This window comes from Polistes fuscatus, unplaced genomic scaffold, assembly GCF_010416935.1.
Source record: "Polistes fuscatus isolate 324 unplaced genomic scaffold, CU_Pfus_HIC Scaffold2, whole genome shotgun sequence".
In the NCBI taxonomy this organism is placed as follows: domain Eukaryota; kingdom Metazoa; phylum Arthropoda; class Insecta; order Hymenoptera; family Vespidae; genus Polistes; species Polistes fuscatus.
The window spans coordinates 4,823,350-4,847,314 of record NW_025113096.1 but is presented as its reverse complement, the minus strand read 5'-3'; the positions used below and the strand labels follow the sequence as shown (position 1 = coordinate 4,847,314).

General features: G+C 31.1%; 1 protein-coding gene across 1 annotated transcript in view; it reads right to left on the bottom strand.

Moving 5' to 3' along the window:
- LOC122516445 (histone-lysine N-methyltransferase 2C-like) overlaps positions 1–13,503 on the bottom strand; it is a 34,910-nt gene extending 21,407 nt beyond the window's left edge. Inside the window, 21 exon segments of the mRNA XM_043634246.1 lie at positions 227–405; positions 509–1,054; positions 1,140–1,421; positions 1,502–1,714; positions 1,808–1,984; positions 2,063–2,738; positions 2,843–2,946; positions 3,020–3,155; positions 5,104–5,862; positions 6,610–6,734; positions 6,829–7,043; positions 7,136–7,262; positions 7,341–7,502; positions 7,601–9,344; positions 9,458–10,386; positions 10,535–10,652; positions 10,730–11,198; positions 11,277–11,447; positions 11,545–11,743; positions 11,833–12,017; positions 13,326–13,503. Of these exon segments, the coding sequence (XP_043490181.1) occupies positions 227–405; positions 509–1,054; positions 1,140–1,421; positions 1,502–1,714; positions 1,808–1,984; positions 2,063–2,738; positions 2,843–2,946; positions 3,020–3,155; positions 5,104–5,862; positions 6,610–6,734; positions 6,829–7,043; positions 7,136–7,262; positions 7,341–7,502; positions 7,601–9,344; positions 9,458–10,386; positions 10,535–10,652; positions 10,730–11,198; positions 11,277–11,447; positions 11,545–11,743; positions 11,833–11,983 (7,482 nt within the window). The 5' untranslated portion in view covers positions 11,984–12,017; positions 13,326–13,503.
- Between the last annotated feature and the right edge of the window lie 10,462 nt (positions 13,504–23,965).

Here is a 23,965-nt window from a genome sequence, read left to right as displayed (position 1 = left end):
TTTAATATGAAACAGTAAAGTAAAATAAAAAGAAAAAAAAAATAAGAAGATAAAAGACAATACATAAAAAATACGTTAATATCAAGTATACGATGAATTCGAATGAGGTCAATTTCTTTTCTTTTCTTTTTTTTTTGCAGTTAGAAGGGTGTTAAATGTAATTAGATACTGGATATGAAAGCGATGCAGAATTAGGAAACATTAGAGATATGTTATCTATACAAACCTGTATAGGACCAGGATATGGTGGAGGAGGTCCTGGGTATGGTGGCGGTGGAGGTGGTGGAGGTGGTGGAGGCGCAAGTGGCAAACGTGGTCCTATCATATGATTAACTGTTACGACTCGACCAGCAACATTTTGGACTCCAGCAACCCTCATACCAATACGTTGCTGTTGTTGGGCAACTATAAGCAATTTAATAAAATTGTCTTTTTTTATAAGGATAGAAATCAAGAATAGAAATAAGATCAATTGTGTACGAGAATATTAAAAGTAAGATTGTATTACCTTGTATATGCGTTTGTGGTATTCTTTGAGGATGTCCAGGAAATGTCGAAGGATAGCTGACGGTAACCGTATTGGTCGATGTGACAACGCCAACAGCACCATCGGGAGATAACAGTCGAGTTCCTGGTGGCATAGGTCGTCCGATTGCAGCTGCATGTTGTAAATGCTGATGCATTTGTTGTTGTATAGCAACAGCCGGAGAATGCGTTTGCGGTAAAATAGCCGATTGTTGTTGAGGTACTTGCGGTGTTGCACTCAAAGGAGCCATCGGTTGTACTTGTGTTGGTACTGCAGTTGCATCAGTCGATGTTTGCACAGTGCTCCCTGTACATTTGTCACTAATACCAGTCAGTACTCTACCTGTTCCAGCCAAATCTTCCGATTTGTGTTCTTCTTCCTTCGATTCTTTCTTCTGTTTCTCCTCTTTCGTTTCTACTTCAACTTGTTCCAATTCCAAATCAAGAATGTTAGTTTTGTCACCTCCAGTTATATTGTTTAATTCGGGGTCTGCGTATTCCAAAATATTAAAATCTGCACCCATTTCAGCTGTTAAAAAAGAAAATTATAAATGTTACATGAATGTATTTTATTCAATTAAACAATTTATACGTTCACATTGATTTCTACTTACCAAGGAGCTCATCATCATCATCACCCAAATCACCTAATATTGCACTCACGCCCTCGACCTCGACCATTGGTGCTCCTTCTTCTTGTTCCAATTTCTCAAGTTCGGCAGTTACATTATCTGGAATTTCTGATGGTTCTGGAGTGCTAGTAGTTTCATTAACAGTTGTTTGCATAAGGTTAGGTCTAACCAATGTTTGTGCTCCTAACATACGCATTCCCTGAGCTAAATTATCTTGGCCTGGCCGTATCATACGTTGACCAAGAGTTTGTCCTTGATTTGGTTCTACACAGTTAATTAAAATTAATATATTTGTGTTGTTTAAAATATAAAATATAAAATATAATATAAACGAGATAAAATACCTGGAAATCTTTGTTGCTGAAGTACATCATAAGATTCCGATAATGTATTTCTAACAGTTTGCATCCGAGTTTGTAAGGGTTGCGTACCTTGAAAATGCTGTTGCGAAATACTTGCATTTACCTGCGATCGTTGCAGTAACATTCTAGTGCGAGAATCTATGGGTTGAAGTCTCGCATCCATATTTCCCGTAACAGGGAGCCTCGAAGTTATTCCTAAGTGTATATATATATATATATATAATTAATTATATAGTAAGTATTTATACCGTAATAAAATGAATTTCTAAAAGAACGTATAAATCATACCAATTGGATTTCTTATTAAAATATTTGGTTGAAGTGGCATTCGTGGTCTTACGACACTTGGTGGAAGAGGATGCCTAAATGTACCTTCCCCAGTATTATTATTGGATTGAGAATGTTGTTGAAGTTGTACATGACCTGTTTCGAATTGTTGTTGATTTCCGTCAGGATTTTGTCCATCTTTTAAGAAAAACAAAAGATGATCAAGCTCATATTAAAGATTTAAAACGTATATTATGAATTTGTATTATAATCTACCTGGATTCCAAGAAGCATTGACAGAATCAATTTTCTTGAACTGTTGTCTTTGGAGAAGATCGCGCAACTGTCTATTAACTTCTGGTTGTTGATTAAATACTTCTTGCTGTTGTGGCTCTTGCCGAGATTCTGATCTTGGCGAGGGGTAGTTTGGAACAGGTGATGGTGTTGGTGGTTGATTACTATAGGGATCAGGAGTACGAGATGGAGCGTATACATGAGTAGTGGGTCGCGGTGTAGGTGGATTAAACATTGGTCTTGGTGTACCTGGCGGCTGCGAGAAAACTTCATTTCTTGGTGACGTAGAATACGAAGGTTTACCAGATATTTGTGACCTAGCTGTTTGGGAAGCCTGAGAGAAAGACTCGTTCGTATCGAACCGTTGAAAATGATCTTGAGATTGAGAGGAAGCTGGAGACTGTGGAAAATCATGAGGAGATTGAGGAGCTTGAGGTGAGAAGGGAGAAGGCGGTTGTGTGAAATTGTTTGGCATGCCTGGTCTAACCACAGTTCCAACTGGACGTGTAACCGTTGCACAAGGCTGAGTTGGTAAGCGCGGCATACCTTGATGAGGACTTGGTGGAGCTACCCCTCTTGTTACTTTAACTGGAGGTGTTGCAAAGGTACCACGTGATCCAGGAGATGGGGAAGCAAGTGGTCCTAAATGATTATTTTCCTAAAAAATATCATGCATTAGAATATCGATGAAATACTATAAATACGCAAGTATTCGAATGTTCAAATATATTTATATATATATATATATATAAATAAATATACCTGTGATGTTGAAACTTGTAGTTGTGTTGTTAATCCAGCTGAATTATCAGTACCTAATTGTGAAGTATTGTCTTCGCTTATTTGTCTCTGTACTCTGGCTATAGCTATTCAAAAAATTCGTATAATAATAAAATGTTGTACATTCAGATATATATCGATATGTTTAGTCTTACATACCATGTACACGTTGTTCATGAATTACTTGCTGTTGAAATTGTGCCTGTTGTTGACGTAGAGCTTGCAGTTGTTTCCATTGACGCTCTTGTTCTGCTTCTTTACTAGAACGGTCTCTATTGGAAAGTCTTTCTTGTTCCTGTTAAAAAACAATTTATTAAAAACATGATAAATATATAATAAAAGATCATTATATCCTTTTAAGATAAATACCAAAAACTATAAATTGAATTGAATTGAATGAATTTCGATTTATGGAAAATTAAGGTGGTGTTAATTGTTATTTATATGGAATTATTGTAATATGTGTAATGTAATAAAAATTATTCTCTAGGATATAATGACCTATTAACCAAATCATCTTTTGAGCAATATAAAATACAAGGCATTAATGACAATCAGCCAAAATGTTTTATTACAACATTCACAAAAACATACTGGCATGATACTAAAATTAAATTTATCAACAAGACCTTTTATTTTCACATGTGCAACCAGCCACCATCTATAGGAATAAAACTATTCATACTCCACTTAAATCGAAAATTCATTATGTTCAAATAAAACAATCATGAACTTTCTCATCATCATCATCATTATCACCACAGGTTTTTTTTTTTTTTTTAAATTTTACTCATGCAGGAAATTTGTAAAAATTAAAAAGAAAAAGAAAATAAATCTCAATAAATTAAAGTAAGCATAATAAAATGAAGTTTACGGCTATGAATCAATTCATAAAATATAAAATACATGTGCGTTAAATCAATGTTAATAATTTGTAATTGAGAAAAACAATATTAAAATATAGCTATGAAATATCTATTGTGCAATGGAAAAAAAAAAAAAGATTTTAAGAAAAAGTATATTATTTGTTAAATATCAGATACTAAAAATAAAAAATTATTTTTACTAATGCAAGTAGACTTCTCAAATAATTTTAAGAATGCAATGTATATCAACCTATATAAATTACAAATATGTATTAATAATACTTGTTACTTAAATAATCGTCTTGATTACTAGTTCATGTTATTATATAATAAAAAAAATAACAAAATAAAATATAAAAAAATCTTTGACATATAATGCAAGAAAAAAAGAAAAGAAAAATAAAAGAAACATCCAATAAAAAGAATTAGTAAAAATATCTGAAAGTGGTTGGTAGTAAAAATAATTAGTATAATAAACGTGTAAATATTTTACGAACAAACAATTCTACAACATATCACAACATATATCTACTTAACACCCTTTAACGATGTTCGTAAAAAGCTTAACGTTTTACTACATAATGAGAGGAGAGGGGATACACTGGGTTTTGCTTTTTTTGTTGTGGAATACACAGACAAAAAGGATTCGATATGATATTTAAGGAAAAGGGAAGAAAAAGAAACGTAAATGGATGCCTTTTAACATGCCAAATGATTTGAAATATAAATTATAGACAGATAAAAGGAAAAGAAAAGTCTATTTTAAATTACAAGAGAAAAAAAAAAAGAAATAAAATATAAAATTAAAATTGAAGAAATAAAAAAGGTTTGAAATATTACAATTTACAATTATTAAGGGTAATATCATGGCCATACAGAAAAAAAAAAGGAACAGATTGTTTGCACATGAAATATTGAAGTTTTGTTCATTCCAACTAAACGACGAAAAATAAATGGAATCTCATATCAAGAGCTATAATGATGCAACATCAAAATGATCGCATTTGAATGTAACCATTGTCCTGAAATATTTTAATGTTTATGTAATTAGAGATTACATCAACGTTCATATTTAATATTGTATTTCAGGACTATAGTACGTCACAATTATATCGAGACGAACGTATAGAAATATATATATTGCAAAATAAATTTGTATGACTGTTATTCATATATTCGTTCTAAAAGATCAGTAAAATAAGGACAAAAATAAAATAGAAAACCCAATAATTGTATATAGATATATATGTATAATAAAAAGTAAAAAAAAAAATAAAAAAAATTAAATAACTAAAAAGAAAAAAAAAATTAAAAAACACTAAGTCTTAGATACGTGGCACAAGGCAAGACACTAGAGGCACAGAATAGGTGGCTCACCATAGCCGGGGTCTGTACAGGTACAGTGTGAATAATTGTAGTGGGTGGCGGATCGTAGTGCTCCTGGCTCAAGGAGGGGAGGGTGCGCATGATTTCAGATGGGGTGAGCACTCTAATCTGGTGGTCTACCGAGGATAATTGGCGGGCAGGAGCTGCCCCCACCATCACGTTAGCAGTGGGGGATGCCTGAGGAATAGCCAGACTGTTAGAGACAGTACTGGTACTGATCGCAACATGAGAAGGTGTAGGACGTTGTTGGGATGGTGACGTTTGATGCTGCCCTTCACCGGCGCCCGTGTTGCAGTAAGAAGAAGCAGTTGCTGATGTGCAAGGCGTGGCTGGCGACTGAGCTACTCTAGCCTGGCCACCCGTAATCTCTTGGTGCGCCAGGCTGTTAATGGAACTGATAGAATTGACAGAACTGGGTCTGGGTGAAGAAGACGGGGTTGTGGAAGTTGACGAAGGACTCGGGGAAATAGATGTTAGCTGCTTCGGCGGTCCCTGCACCGCACACACCTCCGCATGATGATTACTGCTAGCTGATGGCACCGCCACTCCTGTTGCAGATACGGACATTCCACTCTTTTCTTGCGGCTTTTCACTGCTCACTGAAGTCAAAAGTCCAATTTGCCTTTGGTTGGAGGCCATAGCTACTACTGGAGAAACTTGAGCTGATGTCATAGCAGTGACAGGTTTGGTGATGATGGTAGGTGCGCTTGATGCAGTGACTGGGGTCGTGCTTGGTATTTCCTTGGATATCTGTCGGTTCAAGGGGTGCCACGTTCACACACTTTTACGTTACAGTACTCATGGTTTATATACTTCCAAGACACATCATACAGGGTAATAATAGAAATTTTAACTCTGCATGGTTGACTGAGGAATATTTGGGGAAACTATTAGCAGGATCTATAGACAATGTAAGTACTCCTATAATATAGGAAAATTCTTGATTCCAATAATTATCCGAATCGCCGAGAAACATATATCTTATATGTTTTGTTAGATAATTAATAGATTAAATTTCTATGATCTTGCACTTTGATAATGCACATGGAATTAGATAATTACATTTATAATAACAATAAAAGAAAATATATCAAATATGTACCCATGTAAAGTTATTGCAATGTTAGTAAGTTGTATTATGAAACAAGGCATCAACATCTCATCTTGTTTTCTTTTAAATATTCTATATCTTTAATAAATATATCGATTGTATATTGAGGATATTATTATAATGCTGCATATGTGACATATATCCGTATTTAACTTTATCAGAATAATGTAATTATATTCGACATATTAATATATGTAATTACGATGAGATGTAAAGAATAAGCTTGTTAGTTGTAACTTTTATGTTAGCACAAAACACCATTTAAAATGTAAAAAGAAAAAAGAAAAAAAAAAAAGAAAAAAAAAAGATCGGATACGTTTCACGAAAATGTCACGCTTTCTTTTCTAACTTCGCACCGCGATAGGAATCCAAGAAATTATTTTTACCTGTTGTGTTTTCTTCATACGAATTGCTGCTCTGTTATCTCGTGCTTGACTTAGATAAGGAGCTTTCTTTTCGTTAGGTAGAGCACGCCACTTTTTTAAAATTTGTTTACATCTTTCAGCCCAAACTAAAAATACACCGAACGTATATAAATACAGTATTACATAATTAAAGATTACAAATTACATGATTAAATATCACATTGAATGTTTTCTTGTTACCTGGATATTCCGTTTTCCATTCTGGATGATTCATATTTGCATAAAGTACTGAAGATATTGTTGCTCCATTACCTAATCCTTCATCAGTCTCCATTTTAAGATTACTTCTTTGGTTGTACGATATCGCACCACCACTCACTGGAGCACTTCCTTCATCATCAGGATTTACCCAAGGACTTGGTGGTTCCGAGAATGCTGGGCTAAATTGTGGACTACTGTAAAATTATCATTTTAAACATTATTAAATATACTTTACAAAATTTTCATAACGTATTTATTATATATTTCATTAATTTAATTTACTTACTTGCTATACTCCGAATGATACGGCGATGGTGGTGGAAAACTCATAGGAGAATTTAAATTAGATTGCCCAACTGGGGGTAATGTACCAGGTACTTGCGGTCTTGCAAGAGGTAAAGTAGTTTGCATACCTTATAAATAATGAATATTTAGTAAATAATTCGATTTTTCATTAAAATAGTTTATAAATGATGAAAATATATTTTTACCAGGATGTGGTGAAGGTGAAACAAGAGGTGTCGAGGAAGATGATGGATGTGGAGGTTGAGCTTGAACTGAAAACACTGATGATTCTTGTGATTCTTGTGATTCATCTGTAAGAACTCCTTTGAATATGTCTTCAATATCTTTACTATCCATATTAGGTAAACCTAATAAACATATTAACATTAAGTTTATTATTTTGTATTCTTTCTTTTACTCATATGTTAATAAATTGAAATTTGTTATCCATACAGTTAATACATACCAATATCTCGGACCATTGATTCTAAATTAAAATGAGGACTAAGAATGTCTGTTAATTCGTCCTTAGTAGTTCCTTGCGTGTCGTCTAATTCGTCCAAAGCTTCACTAGCTTTAGCTAAATCTTCGTCTGGTTCATTCATAATAGTATTTACAAGATCACTATCAAGTATGTCACCAGAAATAGGTAGTATATCATGCAGTGCTTCTGTATCACTGCCATCGTCTTCCATAATTTCTTCTCGTTTTATTGGTTGTTCCATTGGTAATTTATCTTCCTCTTTTTCTTGCTTAGCTTTAATTTGTTCCATTACTTTCAATTCATCTTGGGACAATTGAATAGTATCTGCATTAGTAGTAGCAACATTACCTTCACCATCGGATCCATTATTATTTTCAGGATCTTTATCTTTGGTAATATCCATAAGGTCTTTGCCAAAGAATGCTTCTTGCATATAGAGGGGAAAACATTCGGATAATTTTGTCTTTGGTTTTCGTCTCTGTGGTTTTCTACGTGGCTTGTCATCTCCCATTCCTGCCATTACTGAATCAGATATTTTTTCAGGATCTCCTTCCTCCTCTTTATCCTTACGATTACCTCTTAATCTGACAATGAATCCACCAATGCCAAGCTTTTGTAAATTACGTTGGCGTTTGCGTCTTAAAACTGGTATGCCATTTTCAGTCGTATAAATACTGAATCCTTCCGGTGGAGGTTGATCTCCACGTGGATTCCATACCATGCCTTCTTTAAGTATCTCAGTAGGTTCATCTTTAACATCTACTAGATCCATTTTTCCATTATCTTCTAAGGAATTGTCTAAACTACCACCAGCCACAACAGATTCTATCGTGGCCATTATGTCTGCATCTTTATCTACCACAGGAATCATTTTTCTTCTTTTTTTCCTCGGTTGTTGATGTTCCGACGTTAAAGATTTAATGTGATTCATGCCGGCCTCGGATAAATATACACCATCTACTAAATAATTTTGAGAAGATGGTTTGTATAATTCGGGACTTCGCACAGTTGGTGGTGGCGAACATGAATATTTGTTTGGTTGGAGCTTAGATTGGTTACACGTAAGATGTGGCGGGAGTATGTCTCTTGGACGACAAAGTATACAAATATATCCTTCCTCGGCACATTTTTCTGCATCTGCTTCCGATTTAATGGAATCACATGTACAATGTAACCATCTCTCACACTGAATGCACAGTATTATGAGATCTCCTTCGTTATAAGCTTCTTGACAAGATATGCAAGCAATATGAGATGCGCATGGACCACATTGGGTGTAATTTTTTTGCCAGCTGCTGTTAAATCCTGGATCATTTGTACCACATGTTTGGCACTGTGCACACCACTTACATTTCCATGTTCCATGAGGCACATAATCTAATGGTGGATCCATACAATAGATATGATAACTGATATCACAATCATCACATAATATTAAACGACTTTCATCATTTCTTTCGCCACAACCTTCGCATACTGTACAATCAAGGCACCGCCAACCTTTTTGCAATATTACTTTAGTAACTTTAACATTAGCACAGTAAGGATGATAACATTGTCCACATTGTGCACAAGCAATTAAACATCCTTCCTGATCAGTTCCTATCGCACCGCACATAACACAAATATCTTGAGTTAAAACAAATTTATCTTTTGCAGAGCATAATACTAATCTATTTTCTACACCTGGTTCATCTTCTTTTGAAAAAGAATCTGAACTTGGTCTCTGAAATTAAAAAAGAAAAATGTACATGAGAACGAACATATACATCATTTTGTTATATATTTTAATATTTATAAAAACGAAAAAAAAGAGAAAAAAAAGAAAAATTAATTTACCTGCAATCCTACCCCTGGTACTCCAAAAATACCTCTCATCTTAGCTTTAGGACCTCTTTTTCTACCAAATTCATTCATTTTTTGACGTTTTTGATAACCAAGTTTGCCTACACCTTTTGGTCTACCTATCAAGGCTCCTCCCAGGCCTAATCTCTTTTTAGCGATTTTAGATGCACAAAAAGGTTTTCCTTTTCCAAGTCCAATAGAAAATAATGCTTCTTCGGAACTTCCTTGATAGTCAACCTCAGATGAATCCCCATCTCCGTAAAAGCTTTCTTGCGATCCGCTGAGACTAAAGTCACCTGTATAATCATCAACATTGTCTTTTCTTTTTACAATAGCCACAGTTTTACAATGAAGACAAACATATTCATAGTCAGGTTTAGTTTCTTTACGATGCTGATAAGTTATTGGGTCAGCCTCTGCATCACAGGTACCATGAACGAATTTTTTACACACGCTGCACTGTACCATTTCTCTATATGCAGCTGCTCGATATGCTTTTCTGCAAAGTGGACAAGAGAAACCCTTGTTCCTTTGTTGGTAACACGAGTCACAAACAGTGTAGTGAGAATGCCAACGTGATGATAGTCCTGCACCAGGTGTACGCGAGCCACAATCCGTACACACTCTACAACATTTACACTTCCACCCATATTTAGGTATTGATGTTACAATTGGTCGTAAACAACCAGGATGATACGCTTTATCACATCTCTCACACAACATTATTTTTGAAACATCTTCAGGTTGACGACAAACCTGACATACACGGCAGGATGCGCATTGCCAACCAGCACGTACTCCAGGTAACAGGGCCAAACCAATGCAACTACCGTGATAATGTTGTCCACATATAGAGCACATTATTAGGTTAGAAACATCTCCCATTCCAAAACACTGCATACAAGTGACATCACCACCATTTACTACAACAAAATATTGAAATACGTCATTAACTATTATGTAATATAATATTATATTATAAAAAATATTATATAATATTATATAAAATATATAGTCTAATAAGTATATCTATATGTTTACTAGAATATACTTAATTATTCATAAACTTACATAATAATGGAACCTGTCCCAAATGTTGACTACAAAAAAGTGATGATGTTTTTGTATCTTGGAAACAACTTGAAGCTGCAGCACATGGTAAATGAAAATAACGATTGCACGATGCCACCTGTTGAATTGAACAAAATATATATTTAACTTATTGTATTCTTTGAAATATAAGAAGTAACATTGCAAAATACTTACTTTACAAGCTATTCCAGCTCCATAATGAGAACAATAAGCACAACGACGAGATGAAGCTTGCACTATTGCAGGGCTAATGAGTTCAGTTGCGAGATCATGACTATTACTTGACCACATTGCACAAGACTGATGAACATAATAATGCCCTGTTGGTTCAAATAATATTCCTATCTCTGGCTCTTCCAAAAACCCAACTATAGTTAATTCTTCCACTGGTTCCGTAAAGTTGGTAAGACTAGTATTTCTGCACTTAGCCAAACTTTTTTGTCTACGACAAGTAACAGCACCTGGACCTACTGCACGGGGACTTTTATCACCGGCAGATACATCCATTAGTTGTTCAGTCGTCTCTTCCCGATTGATATTTTTTTCAGGAGTAAAACCTTCTGGACATGATAATCTTAATAATTCTCCTTGACCCAACTGACTTCGTTCGCCCAAATTGCATAGAGCACAAACTTTTCCTTGCCTAATAATATCATTGTTTATAAGTACATGTTATTTTAATTATTAATTATCATATGTAAAAAATTACAAGTAAAATTACCATTGTTCTGGAAAATACGGTGGTTCTTCTGGGGCAGGCATAGATCTTTCTATATTTAATCCTTCTCCATCTGGTGTGTCTTCACCAATGCGAAGAGGACTCGGTGACTCAGAGTGGGTATCATCATCTTTACTTTTCGTCCTACGTGGCATACCCCTCATATAGCCGAGCCTAAAAATCAAGAATCTTTATCAAATATTAATTTTATCGAATAAAAAGAAAATATTATTTCAAATGAAAAACTAAAAATATTTTTCAAAATACTAACCCTTTACCCCTTGTTGTACCTCTACCAAAAGATCTTCGAGCGCCTCCACCACGAGGGATACCATATGGACGTTCTTTTCTTGGTCTACCAGGACCACGCCTTATACTTAATGGTTTACCACCAGGTAGTGGAAACTTTTGGTATCGCAGCGGATCAGGAAATGCTTCCTCGGAATTGACTACAATGGAATATACTGTTTCTAACAAACACATGAAATACATGCAATAATACAGTATAGAAAATAAGATTCAGTTTTTTGTTTTATTTTGGATTTTTTCGGATACTAACGGTTACTAAGGGAAGGAGCTGGGCCCAGCAATTGATCTGAATTTGCTGGCGAAGAAGGAATTCCTGTGGTCTCTTCATCTTCATCTTCACCATCGGAGGCATCATCGAGCTCCATTTCCTCCTCTCCTTCCAAGCGCTCTTCATCGTCCATGACACCTTTACAGGAGTCAAAGTGCTACGAGTACCTAAAGAATTTAAATATTAAAAGATTACTAAACATTTAATACCTTCAAAAATAAAAATATAATATAAGGAACTTTAAAGTTGAGCGCTTGTTTTCAAGTTACCATCATAATCATATCATCTAGTTTTATATATCCAATCAAATAACGTATCGCTTAAATCATGTTGTATAAATTAATAATAAAAATAATTAGCTCACATGGATAGAACGTTCTATTATATTTAAGCAAAATATAAAGTTCACGCACTTTCTAAATTTTAACAATAATAATCATAGATACAGAAATATCTAAGCATAAGATTAATCTAGAAAACAAATAAACCAAACAACAACCTTTGAACACATAGACAAGGCAAACCAAAATCCTGAGTCACTTTGCTTCTTCGCTTAAATCGAATAAATTTCTTTATGGAAATTTATTTCCTAAATAATTAAAATACGATAAATAACGATATCTTGATAAATTGTAAATTGCTTAAGAGCAGATGCATATATCTATACATATATATATATACACGTATACGTGTATATATATACTTGTATATATAGGAGTATATCTATATATATATACACGTACTTCGTGAACGTACATACTCGTATTTTACGTGTTAATCATGATTTAAATATTTGCATAATAATCTTTTTGATCGAGAAGAAAATAAATTGAGAAATAAATTTATTAATGAAAAACTAAAAGGTAAAGAAAGAGAGAAAGAGAAAGAAAGAAAGAAAGAGAGAGAGAGAGAGAGAAAGAAAGAAAGAAAGAAAGACTGAAAGAAATAAAAAGAGGAAGAGAAAAGAGAGAGAGAGAGAGAGAGAGAGTGAGAGAGAGAGAGAGTGAGAGAGAGGGGGGGGAAGGTGAGAGAGAGGAGAGAGGCGCGAATGAAACGAAAGAATAATAGAATAAAATGGAAATATAAAACAGGCGCGATTTCGTGTTAACTCACATCCTCGATTTCTCTGAACAATTTAGACCTCTGCCACGAAAGGATGGCGTGCCGCCGCTTGGCAATCGGCGGTCATACCGCCAGTGGGGAAAAACCGAGACACTGCACCGCGTAAATCACAGTTTTCATTGCAGAAAGTATCACTATAATAATAGGGTTAACGAAGAAGACGTTCTAAATCGTGCCGGTAATCCAATTCAATTCGAGATTAATCGAGTTCTCGTTAAATTTCCTCGCTAAGAAAGCCGAGGATGATTTAGTTGGCACGGTCTTAAATGCTACAGTACGCCATTGCTATGTCAGGGTTTGCAGGCTATAAACACACCACGGACGCTCGTACTCCAAATTAGCGTCTCACATACCTTCCAGTTATTGTTCCCTCCTTATCAGATTCATGCCGATTTTACATGTGGAATTATATGGATCTTCATCTAAATACGCACGGTCAATGCAAGTAAACATCTTGTAGCAACAGAAAAAAATGTCAGAAGCTGCTCAAACGGAAGAATGCAGGACACTCCGAAAGACTAAACCCACGGAGTCCGGATGTTCTAACGGAAATAGACTATCCACCCGTTATACCATGTGCATAGTGGCGCCCTCTTAGCGGCACAAACTTGAACTATACGCATATATATACTATACGTGTATATACTTATTATACTTGTGTAGTATATTCGTGTATAGAGATGATTTTTAAACCAGTAAAGAATAATCTTCGATCGAATCTCTTAGAACTTTTTCGATGATTTCTTATTAAATCTATCGAGTAAAATTTACGAAGATAATTATTTCTCATATGTTCCAGACATTCTTATTGATTGTTAGTAAGTTGTTTCACTTGTGCAAATTATTTCATACTTTTCTTTTTTTTGCATCCTTGAGCACATCCGTTCGTATTCATATCTCGGGATTTGAGATATATATCAATAGTTGGGGAAAACTTTTGCACGCTTCCTCTTCGTTCAATTCAATGTCGTCATATTTTTAATTATCGACAAAAAAATTAAAAAGATATACTCTTTCGAAATAAGTTAATGGGAGAGAAAACGATGATATCGAATATTTCCAAGAAACTAATATCTATATGAATAGATTTTTCTATATTTCTTTATATTATTATTTCTTTTTATCCATGTTCAAAGGTCGTGTCTTTCTCTTATCTTTATAAAAATTGAATGCAAAATATTAATAAAATTTAGATATGGATATTTCACGTTCGAAGAATATTATACGCGAATAATTGATTCGATACTTGTTATTGATTTTATTGTTAAAAATTCAAATATTCATTTTTTAAATAACTTTTAATATTATAAGTCAATATATATATAATAAATAATATTAGAAAAGGAAAATAATCAACATGTATTTACGTGATCAAGAAAAATTGGCTTGACCAATAGCGTTGTTCGTTACATAGGAATACGTGCCATTCTATTGGCTGGCACGTTACGCGTCGCTAGTTTTGTACAGGTTTATATGTGCCGCCAGTGTCTCGACGTAAATGCGCGCCATTTTCTATTCAATCTCTTAGCATTTGAAATTTGTTAAACTTTCATTTATTTTATTATCATTCATTTTTTACAAATATTATTTTTGTCGTTATATTTATACATTTCTTCGTCGTGTTTATATATTTTTAAAAATATTTGAAACAATTATTATTATTTATGAACAATTAGAAATCAATAATCGATTAATTTTTGTTATCATTAGATAGGCTGGTCATAATTTAAAAAAACCTAAGTACAATAGTTAATGCATTTATGAATAAAAATATGAAAAATACAAAAGGTTTGCGTAAAATTTAAAGCATAAACAATTTTTGCAATTAAATGGTAATGTTCGATGATGAACAATCAAGAAATACAAATTCCTTTCGTAATCAATTTTTAAAATGCTAAATTTAATTTATTATTAAATCGTATAATTTATATATAATATTAGGTATAAATTTCACGTAATGACAATACTTCTTTACATCCTTGTCCTTCTAAAAATTTAAATATATCCGATAAAATTGAAAATGAAACGGAAAAATTATATAAATTATCTAAAATATTACAATATTATCATTACCTCTCTTATCATTTCTACACAAAAACTTTTTTGCAACAAGAAATCGGTTTAATAGGCTAATTGATTTCAAATAACAAACAATTAATTCACAATCTTCGGGTTTACAAAAATATTTTCTAAGACATCGTATAATAATTCTCAGCATAAATCCATCAAGTTTATTACCTATAACTAAAATATTAATTTATGAATAAAACGCACATGTATATCTCATAACATACAAAATTCATATATATATATATATATTTGCATTTGTATATATACAAAAATATACGTACTTGTTCTGATATTGTTTAATTTGATAGATCGTAAAAGTTTAGCACGTCGTTTTAAATTGTGATCATTATGTCTGTAAATTTGCCAGAAATAAATAAATGTGTGTAGGTTCGATATGATATTGATATCCTAAAAATGTAATGATAATTATATCCATAATTGATTACAAATAAAAATCATTTTTTCATCGAAACATAAAATACCTAAAAAGTATTATTTTGTTTCTGATACATTTGATCATCGTCGTGAATATTATCAATACAGATTCTTTTCTTTGCGTTATCATTATTATTATTAATTATTCTTTTATTATCTGGTTTAACGAGAATATTAGGTTCTTTTGTATGTGATTGGTCATTAAGCGTTTCTTTTATGTCAACGTTTGAAATATTTGTTGTAAAATAAGATGAAATAGACCTTTGTCTATCTTGCTTATTATTTTTTGAATTGTTACTCTTAAGAATGGAAGCTTGGTTGGATGTTGTTTTGTCCGAAATAATTATTTTAATATTCCTTGGTTTTAAATGAGTTTCATTGGAACTAGATAAGATTTTGTTACTTTCGTTTTGAATACAATAATTGTCTTTGATATGTGGAAAGGGTATAATACTGTAAGAAGGTCCTGGTCCCATTTCACAATAACATATGTTCTTATTGTCACTAAAATTATTCAACTTGTTATTAGATATCTTTAATAAATTACGATAATACGATTTTAATTCTTCATTATAAATTTCTTCTGCGTTGACTTTTGTAAGTGCATCTTGCAATGTTCCTTTTTCAGTTTCGAATCTATATAAGAACGAGAAACGATAATTAATACGATAAATTGGAATAACATTGTTATTACTTACCTAACTTTCACCTTATCAATAAAACTTTTTAATTCTTTGAATACAGGATATTGCTCTTTGTAATCTGTATATAGCTTCCAAGTTTTATCTAAATAATTTGCAGCCTGTTATTTGTATAAAAAAAAAGATCGATATTGTTTCATAATTTTATTAATTATTTAGATTATATTATTATTTAATTAGTTTGTTATATTGCCTATCTAAGATTGAGATATTGAAGATGATCAAATTATTAGCAAAAGGGATTACTTCATTATGCGATACAATAGATAACGATTATTTATAAATAATAATTGTAAATGTTACGTACTTCCTCAAGCCTGTTCAGTTTTATCAAACAATAACAACGACGATACATTGAGAGAACATCTTTATTATTCTGACTAATTAAAACATCGTAATCTTCCAACGCATCTTCGTAACGTCCTAATACAAAATCTGAATATAACAAATTAAATTTATTTTAGTGTTTTCTTTTTTTTTTATTTAACACAATTTAAATTTAATTTAATTATTCGATCATTTTCTTACATGAAATTGCTCGATAATTTAGTGTTCGTGGACATGAATTTAAATCAATACTTAAATTGAAATATTCTAATGCACCATCGAAATCACCTTTTTTGAAACATTCACTTCCTTTGAATAGTACATTATCGATGATCAGATCCAATTCTTCATTTGAACATTTAGCTAACAAAAAACAAAATGAATTTTCATATAATATTCGACTCTCAAAGAAGATGTTAATTACCGAAAAAATAATTATAAATAATATTTATGACACTTATGAAAACAATTATGTTATAAATTAATTAATCATTTGTTCTTACTTTTGCAGTCTTTCACGTCAAAAGATATCGTCGTTATTTGTTTCATCTGATTTTGTCTTTCTTCCATGTTTTCGGCTTGAATTTTGTTCTCTTTATTGTCTACCAAACTAACGTTTTCATTTTTGACGTTTGGTACAAGGGAAGAATCGGTAACTTTCGCATTTGAATCTGACAACGTTCCTTCTTCGTTTTTTTTTCTAAATTACAACGTAAACGAGAATTAATACGATCAATTGGAATAACATTCGTCATTACTTACATTAATGTCTGCAATTCAATATCTTCACTTAATTTTTTGAATTTAGGCATTATCTCTAAACAATCTGGTTTCGCTATCAAACATGACTGGAAAAATTCTGCAGCCTGTTATATGTATAAAAAAAAAAAAGATCGATATTGTGTTTCATAATTTTATTAATTATTTAGATTATCATTATTTAATTAATTTGTTATATTTTAGCTTTATCTAGGATTTAATTCTTTACGATATATTCATATATGGATAAGTGCACATTAAATATCAAAGATAATCAAATTTTGGCGTCAGAGATCATTTCATTATGCGAAAGATTATATCGTAATTGATATTATAAATAATAATTGTAAATATTACGTACTTCCACAAGCCTGTTCATTTTTATCAAACAATAAAAACAATGAAACATTATTTCAGCATCATCATATTTCTCCTCAAGTAAAATATCGAAATCGCTTAACGCATCTTCGTAACGTTTTAACTTAAGATCTAAATATAACGGGGTTTCAATGTATACTTTAGCTTTCTATTATTATATTTAACACAATTTCATTTAAATTGAATAATTCGATCATATTTTCTTACATGCCATTCCTCGACACTTCAGTGCTTCTGAACATGAATTTAACTCAACGCAGAAATTGTAATATTTTAATGCATCGTAGAAATTACCCTTTAAGAAACATTGATTTGCTTTGTATCTTACTTGTTCAATAACCATATTTGTCTCTACATCTGATAAGTTTCCTTACAACAAACAAATTGAATTTTCATGAATATTCGACTCTCAAAGAAGATGTTAATTATCGACTAAAATAATTATAAATAATATTTATGAATTATTATTTTGCATAGTTATATATAAGTGTTCCTTTTTGAAATTAATAAACAATAATACTTATAAAAATACAATTAAGTATAAATAAATTGATCATCATTTGTTCTTACTTTCGCAGTCTTTCACGTCAAAAGATTTCGTCGTTATTTGTTTCATCTGATTTTGTCTTTCTTCCATCTTTTCGGCTTGAATTTTGTTCTCTTTATTGTTTACCAAACTAACGTTTCCTTGTTTGTTGTTTGATACAAGAGAAGGATCGGTAACTTTCGCATTTGAATCTGACAACGTTCCTTCTTCGTTATTGTTTCTAAATTACAACGTTAATGAAAATGAATAGGATAAATTGGACATAACATTGTTATTACTTACATTAATTTCAACTTTTCCATATTATTTTTTAATTCATCGATTTTACATTTGATTCCACTCAAATTTAGTCTAAGCTTCGAGATACTCTTTAAATCTGGTATAATCTCTGTTGTTTACATACAAAAAATTCATATTATTTACAAATTTGATTTACTTTTAGAATTATTTTTATTAAATTAAATCGTTATTAATTATCTAGGATTTGATTATTTACAATACATTCATGTATGGATACACACAAATGAGATATCAAAAATAATAAAATTCGTTGCAAGAGAAATTACTACATTGTGCGATAAAAATGATCACACACACACACACACACACACGATAACTGATATTATTAATAATCATTATAAATATTACGTACTTCTTCTAGCTTTCCTAGATGTATGAAAGATAATGCCCTTTGATTTAATGTTCTAATATGTTTATTATTTTCAGAAATCAAAATATTATCATCCTCGATAGCATCTTCGTAACGGTTTCATTTATAATCTGAATATAACAGATTAGATTTATCTTATAATTTTTTTTTATATTTATCACAACTAAGTTTAGTTTAATTCGTAATGTTTAATTTACAAATCGTAATGTTTTAATGCTTTATTTTAATCACCCATGTCTATCTGTTTAACTAACGAAAAAATAATGAATTTTGATGAGTATTCGATTACTAAAAATTTTACTCACTGGGGGCTAATCATAAATAATATTTATGAATTATTTTGCATTGATATTTACTAGAGTTCTTTTTAAATTAATAAACAATAATACTTATAAATACATTTAAGTATAAATAAATTGATCATAATTTGTTCTAACATTTGTAATCCTTTATTTTGAAAGATTTCGTCGTTGTTTCTGTTATTTCATGTTGTTTTCCTTGTATCTTTTTGGTTTTTTTTTTTTATTGTTTACCAAATTAATTTTTCCTGTTTGTTGTTTGGTACAAGAGAAAGATCGGTAACTTTTGAATCTGACAATGTTATTTATTCGTTTTTGTTTCTAAATTACATAGTAAACGAGAATCAATACGATAAATTGGAATAACATTCGTTATTACTTACTTTAATTTCTTCAACTCAATACGATTTTTTAATTTTTCGAATTTACATTTGATTTCAGTGCAATCAGGTTTTATCTCCAAAGCTTTCTCAAAATCAACTGCAGCCTGTTATTTATATATAAAATTCATATTGTTTTATAATTTTATTCATTATTTAGATTATCATTATTTAATTAATTTGCTATATTAGCTCTGTCTAGGATTTAATTCTTTCCTACACATTCATATATGGATAAGTACACATTAGATATCAAAGATAATAAAATTTTGTACAAAAGGAATTAATTCATTATGCGATATAAATCACGATAATTTATATTATAAGTTAATTATTGTAAATATTACTTACTTCATCTAACTTTTCCAGATTTAAGAAACATAATCCCCGTCTACATAATGATCTAAAATTTTGATTATTCTCCGAAATCAAAATACTATCATCCTTGATTGCATCTTCGTAACGTTGTAACTTATAATCTGAATATAACACAAATTAAATTTATATTTTTATTTTTGTATCTTTATATTTATTATTATATTATTCGATTATTTTCTTACATGTGTTGGCTCGATTACTTAAAGCTTGCGAACATGAATTTGCAGAAAAACAGAAATCGTAATATTTTAATGCTGTATCGTAATCACCAATTCTATAAAACTCATTTCCTTTCATTATTTCTTGATCAACGATCATATTCACCTCTTCATATGTAAGATTATCTAACAATACAAAATAATTGTCATGAATATTTAACTACAAAAGATTTTTAATTATTGAATAATCTCATAAATAATATTTATGAATATTATTACGAAATAATACTTAAATATTATATAAATGAATTTATCATTTGTTCATACGTTTCATAAATTCTTGTATATCCAATGGTTCATTTATTTTCTTTTCCCTTTTATTCTGTTCTCGTTGCATTTCTTTGGCTAGAATTAATTGTCTTTCCTCTTGCAAATCTATTCTGTTTATTTCGGTATCAACATCGTATTTGTCCCAAGCAGCATAATCGCAAGAACCTATTCGTTTAAATTTTCTATTACCGTTGTAACATGTATTCGTATATTCTTTCTATGAAAAAAGAAAAAATAAAACAAAATTATTATTATCAATTGCAAATAACACACACGTATACGTAATATATAAAAATGATTTTTTTTATATTATTTAAAATTATATATCTACCAAAATATTTTGACAATCCGATCTGACGTTTGGTACAAGAGAAGAATCAGTTATGAGATTTGTTTTTTCATCGTTTAACATTTTTTCTTTACAACGCATTTCATCGGTCCAATTTTTCATAAAATCATTGATTACATTCTGTTCTTCCTTATTCAACATTTGTCGGGTGAGAACTGGTGAAGCTTTCGATAATATTAAACTCGTTGGTTTTATTATTTTCAAACGTTCTTCTGCATATTTCGTTAATTCTGGATAAATCCCTTCTTCTCCGGATCTAATTCAATTAATTATTAACAAAGATAAATGTACAAACAAATGTTTCAATAATAATAAAAAAAAAATATATATAAAATTTTCATATTATTTTATATAATTTTATTCATTATTTAGATTATCATTATATTTAACTAGTTCGTTATTATAACTATCTAAGATTTAATTCTTTCCTACACATTTATATATGAATAAGTGCACATTAGATATCAAAGATAATCAAATCTTTTATAAAAGGAATTAATTCATTATGCGATATAAATCACCCGATAATTTATATTATAAGTTATTCATTGTTAATAATTAAAATTAAAATTATAATTATAAAATATATAAATAAAATTAAAATATAATAATATTTATATGATTAAAAAATCATATATAAATATAATAAAAATATAATAAATTAGGTTATATATATATAAATTATGACAAACCTGAGTATTGTAACAATATGTTCTAACTTCGTTGAATTTGTACATTCTGCGATATATTCGTACGAAAGATTTTCCAAAGGTATTTGATACTTTTCCAATAAAGTTTGGTTCTCTTTATTTCCTAGATTAATTAAATTCGTTTCTTTCTCAGACATGTTTCAAAAACAACCATCGAATTCGTAACGAATGACTTATCCTTCTAACGTTTGATTTTGTTTTCATTCGTCGTTAGGGTAACGAGTTGTAATACCATGGAAAACTATAGATCGAAATAACAGGAATCTCTGCATACATACATACATATATTGGCAAACCACAATCGTTAAAGTAAAAAATATAACGTTGTACAATAACAACAGGATAAGAATTTTTAAACAAAACAAATATTTTAAATTAACATTCCAATTATAAAATATAATCTTCAATTTATTTTAAACACGCAATTTTCATGTGTCAATGAAAAAAAAATTTGCCTTTTTTTTTCTTCTTCTATTTTCTTTCAAATACTCGTGTTTTTATTTTTTTTCTTCATCCTATCATTCTCTCTCTCTCTCTCTCTCTCTCTTTCTCTGACACACACATTTTAACATAGGTTCGATCTTTATCCATTTTTGACCAAAGGTTACATAATAAGGAAAAAATAACACGGAAACGTTTGCTTTTATCTAAACAGATCTTGTGTCGTAAAAAAAAGGTTCAAATCTCAACGTTCTCTTGTACTCTTTTCGTTGACGCACGTACACACACATACACACATACACACGTGCATACTAAACCTATGAAAATTAGCATACAACAATGAACAACAAAGATCGATCGATCTACTCTCACGATTTATTCAAAAATTATTTACTCGTAAAGTATCTAACTATGGGTGGGGGTTAACTATAGGAAAATTCGAAACGTCTATGGGACAAAAATATGGGACAAAAATTCTTTTTTTTTCTTCTACTCGTACTTACGATCTCATCAAAAAATCATATTTATTTGTATTCGTTCGTTCGTGTCATCTTAACCAAGAAACTTTCTTCTTCTTCTTCTTCTTTTTTAAGAATAAAAAATTAGATTTGCTTAAAAATTCATGGAACAAGAATTTTGAATATTAAATTTTGGTTTACACGATTATCAAGTTACCGTTGATTACTATATGTAAGTATTATAATACTTACATTTAGACGTATTCCGTTTTATTGGAAGGTTTATACCTTCTTATACGAAATAATAAAGCATCGAGAGCTTAGGTTATTCTCGATGGAATAGCCAACTCACGCAATACACCATAGAGGGAAATACGCATCTGTATGGTTCATGGGGTCGCGGTTGCACGTTAACACGGAGGATCATAAACTCGTATGATTTATTAGCGAGCTAAGATTTATAAACTTATGATTCGACCGTGTCGAGGGAAGTACACAATTTACCGTATATACATAGAGAACGTCCCTTAAGGGGGGAAGGGGGCGGGTGGGGAGGGAGGGGGAAACGTGTGCCTTTCAACTATGTTCAACCACACACGATCTAACTCTGTCCATAACAACGAAGAAGATTTATATAAACTAATACATCGAGTTGTTCGTGAAAAGGACATAGGTGATCTTTCCCCTCTCCTCCCCCCTCTCATTCTCTCTCTCTCTCTTTCTCTCTCTTTCTTTCTTTCTTTATTTATTTATTTTTCTGTAATTTGTCTGTTACAGGAAATTTCACGAATATTATTATCAGAAGTTATCAAAACTATCCTTAATATTAATAATAATAAATATGTATATGTATATGTTTAAATAGATCTGTTGTTTGAATATTAGAAGAAATATTGTATGAATATTATAACCGATAAATATCAATTTTAAAAACAATCAATATGTATCGATAATCATGATGATAATAAGCTAAACGAAATTTTGCAATTATATTGACTCTGTTAATTGTCATAATTACCGGCACGTATGATAAACGCGTACAACCAGTCTCAGAATTAATTCTTACCTGTTATCTAACTGTATATTTGAAATAATCGATATTTATTTTCAAATTGCAAATATATTCAAATTATCATAAATAAAAACTTTCAAATTGTATATCAAAATATACCCCCAGTATCAAAACACGAATATTACTTTATAACTTATCTTAAAAAATTGAATAAAAATCAATTTATTATTTTTTTTCTAACCACACTAATAATATTAAATATTTAATAAAAAAAAAAAACGTCTCTAATGTATATCAAATATACGGATACGGATAGAAGGTATATTACAATCTTTTATCGTAATAAGTATTGGAATAAAGGAACGCATAGAAGAGGTATATCCTCCCTCCTCCTCCCCTTCCCATCCCTTCTCTCCCCTGATCGTGTTAGAGAGTGCAACAGAGAATAAGAGTAGAGAGGAATAGTACAGCATAGCAAGACACGGTTCTCTCGACGCATCGGAGCGTGCTTACCTGTTAACACGGCAGTCACCTTGTAGTGCACGACGGACTAAGGCAGCGCCGGGCAAACCCGTGCGCAGGCCGGGCCCT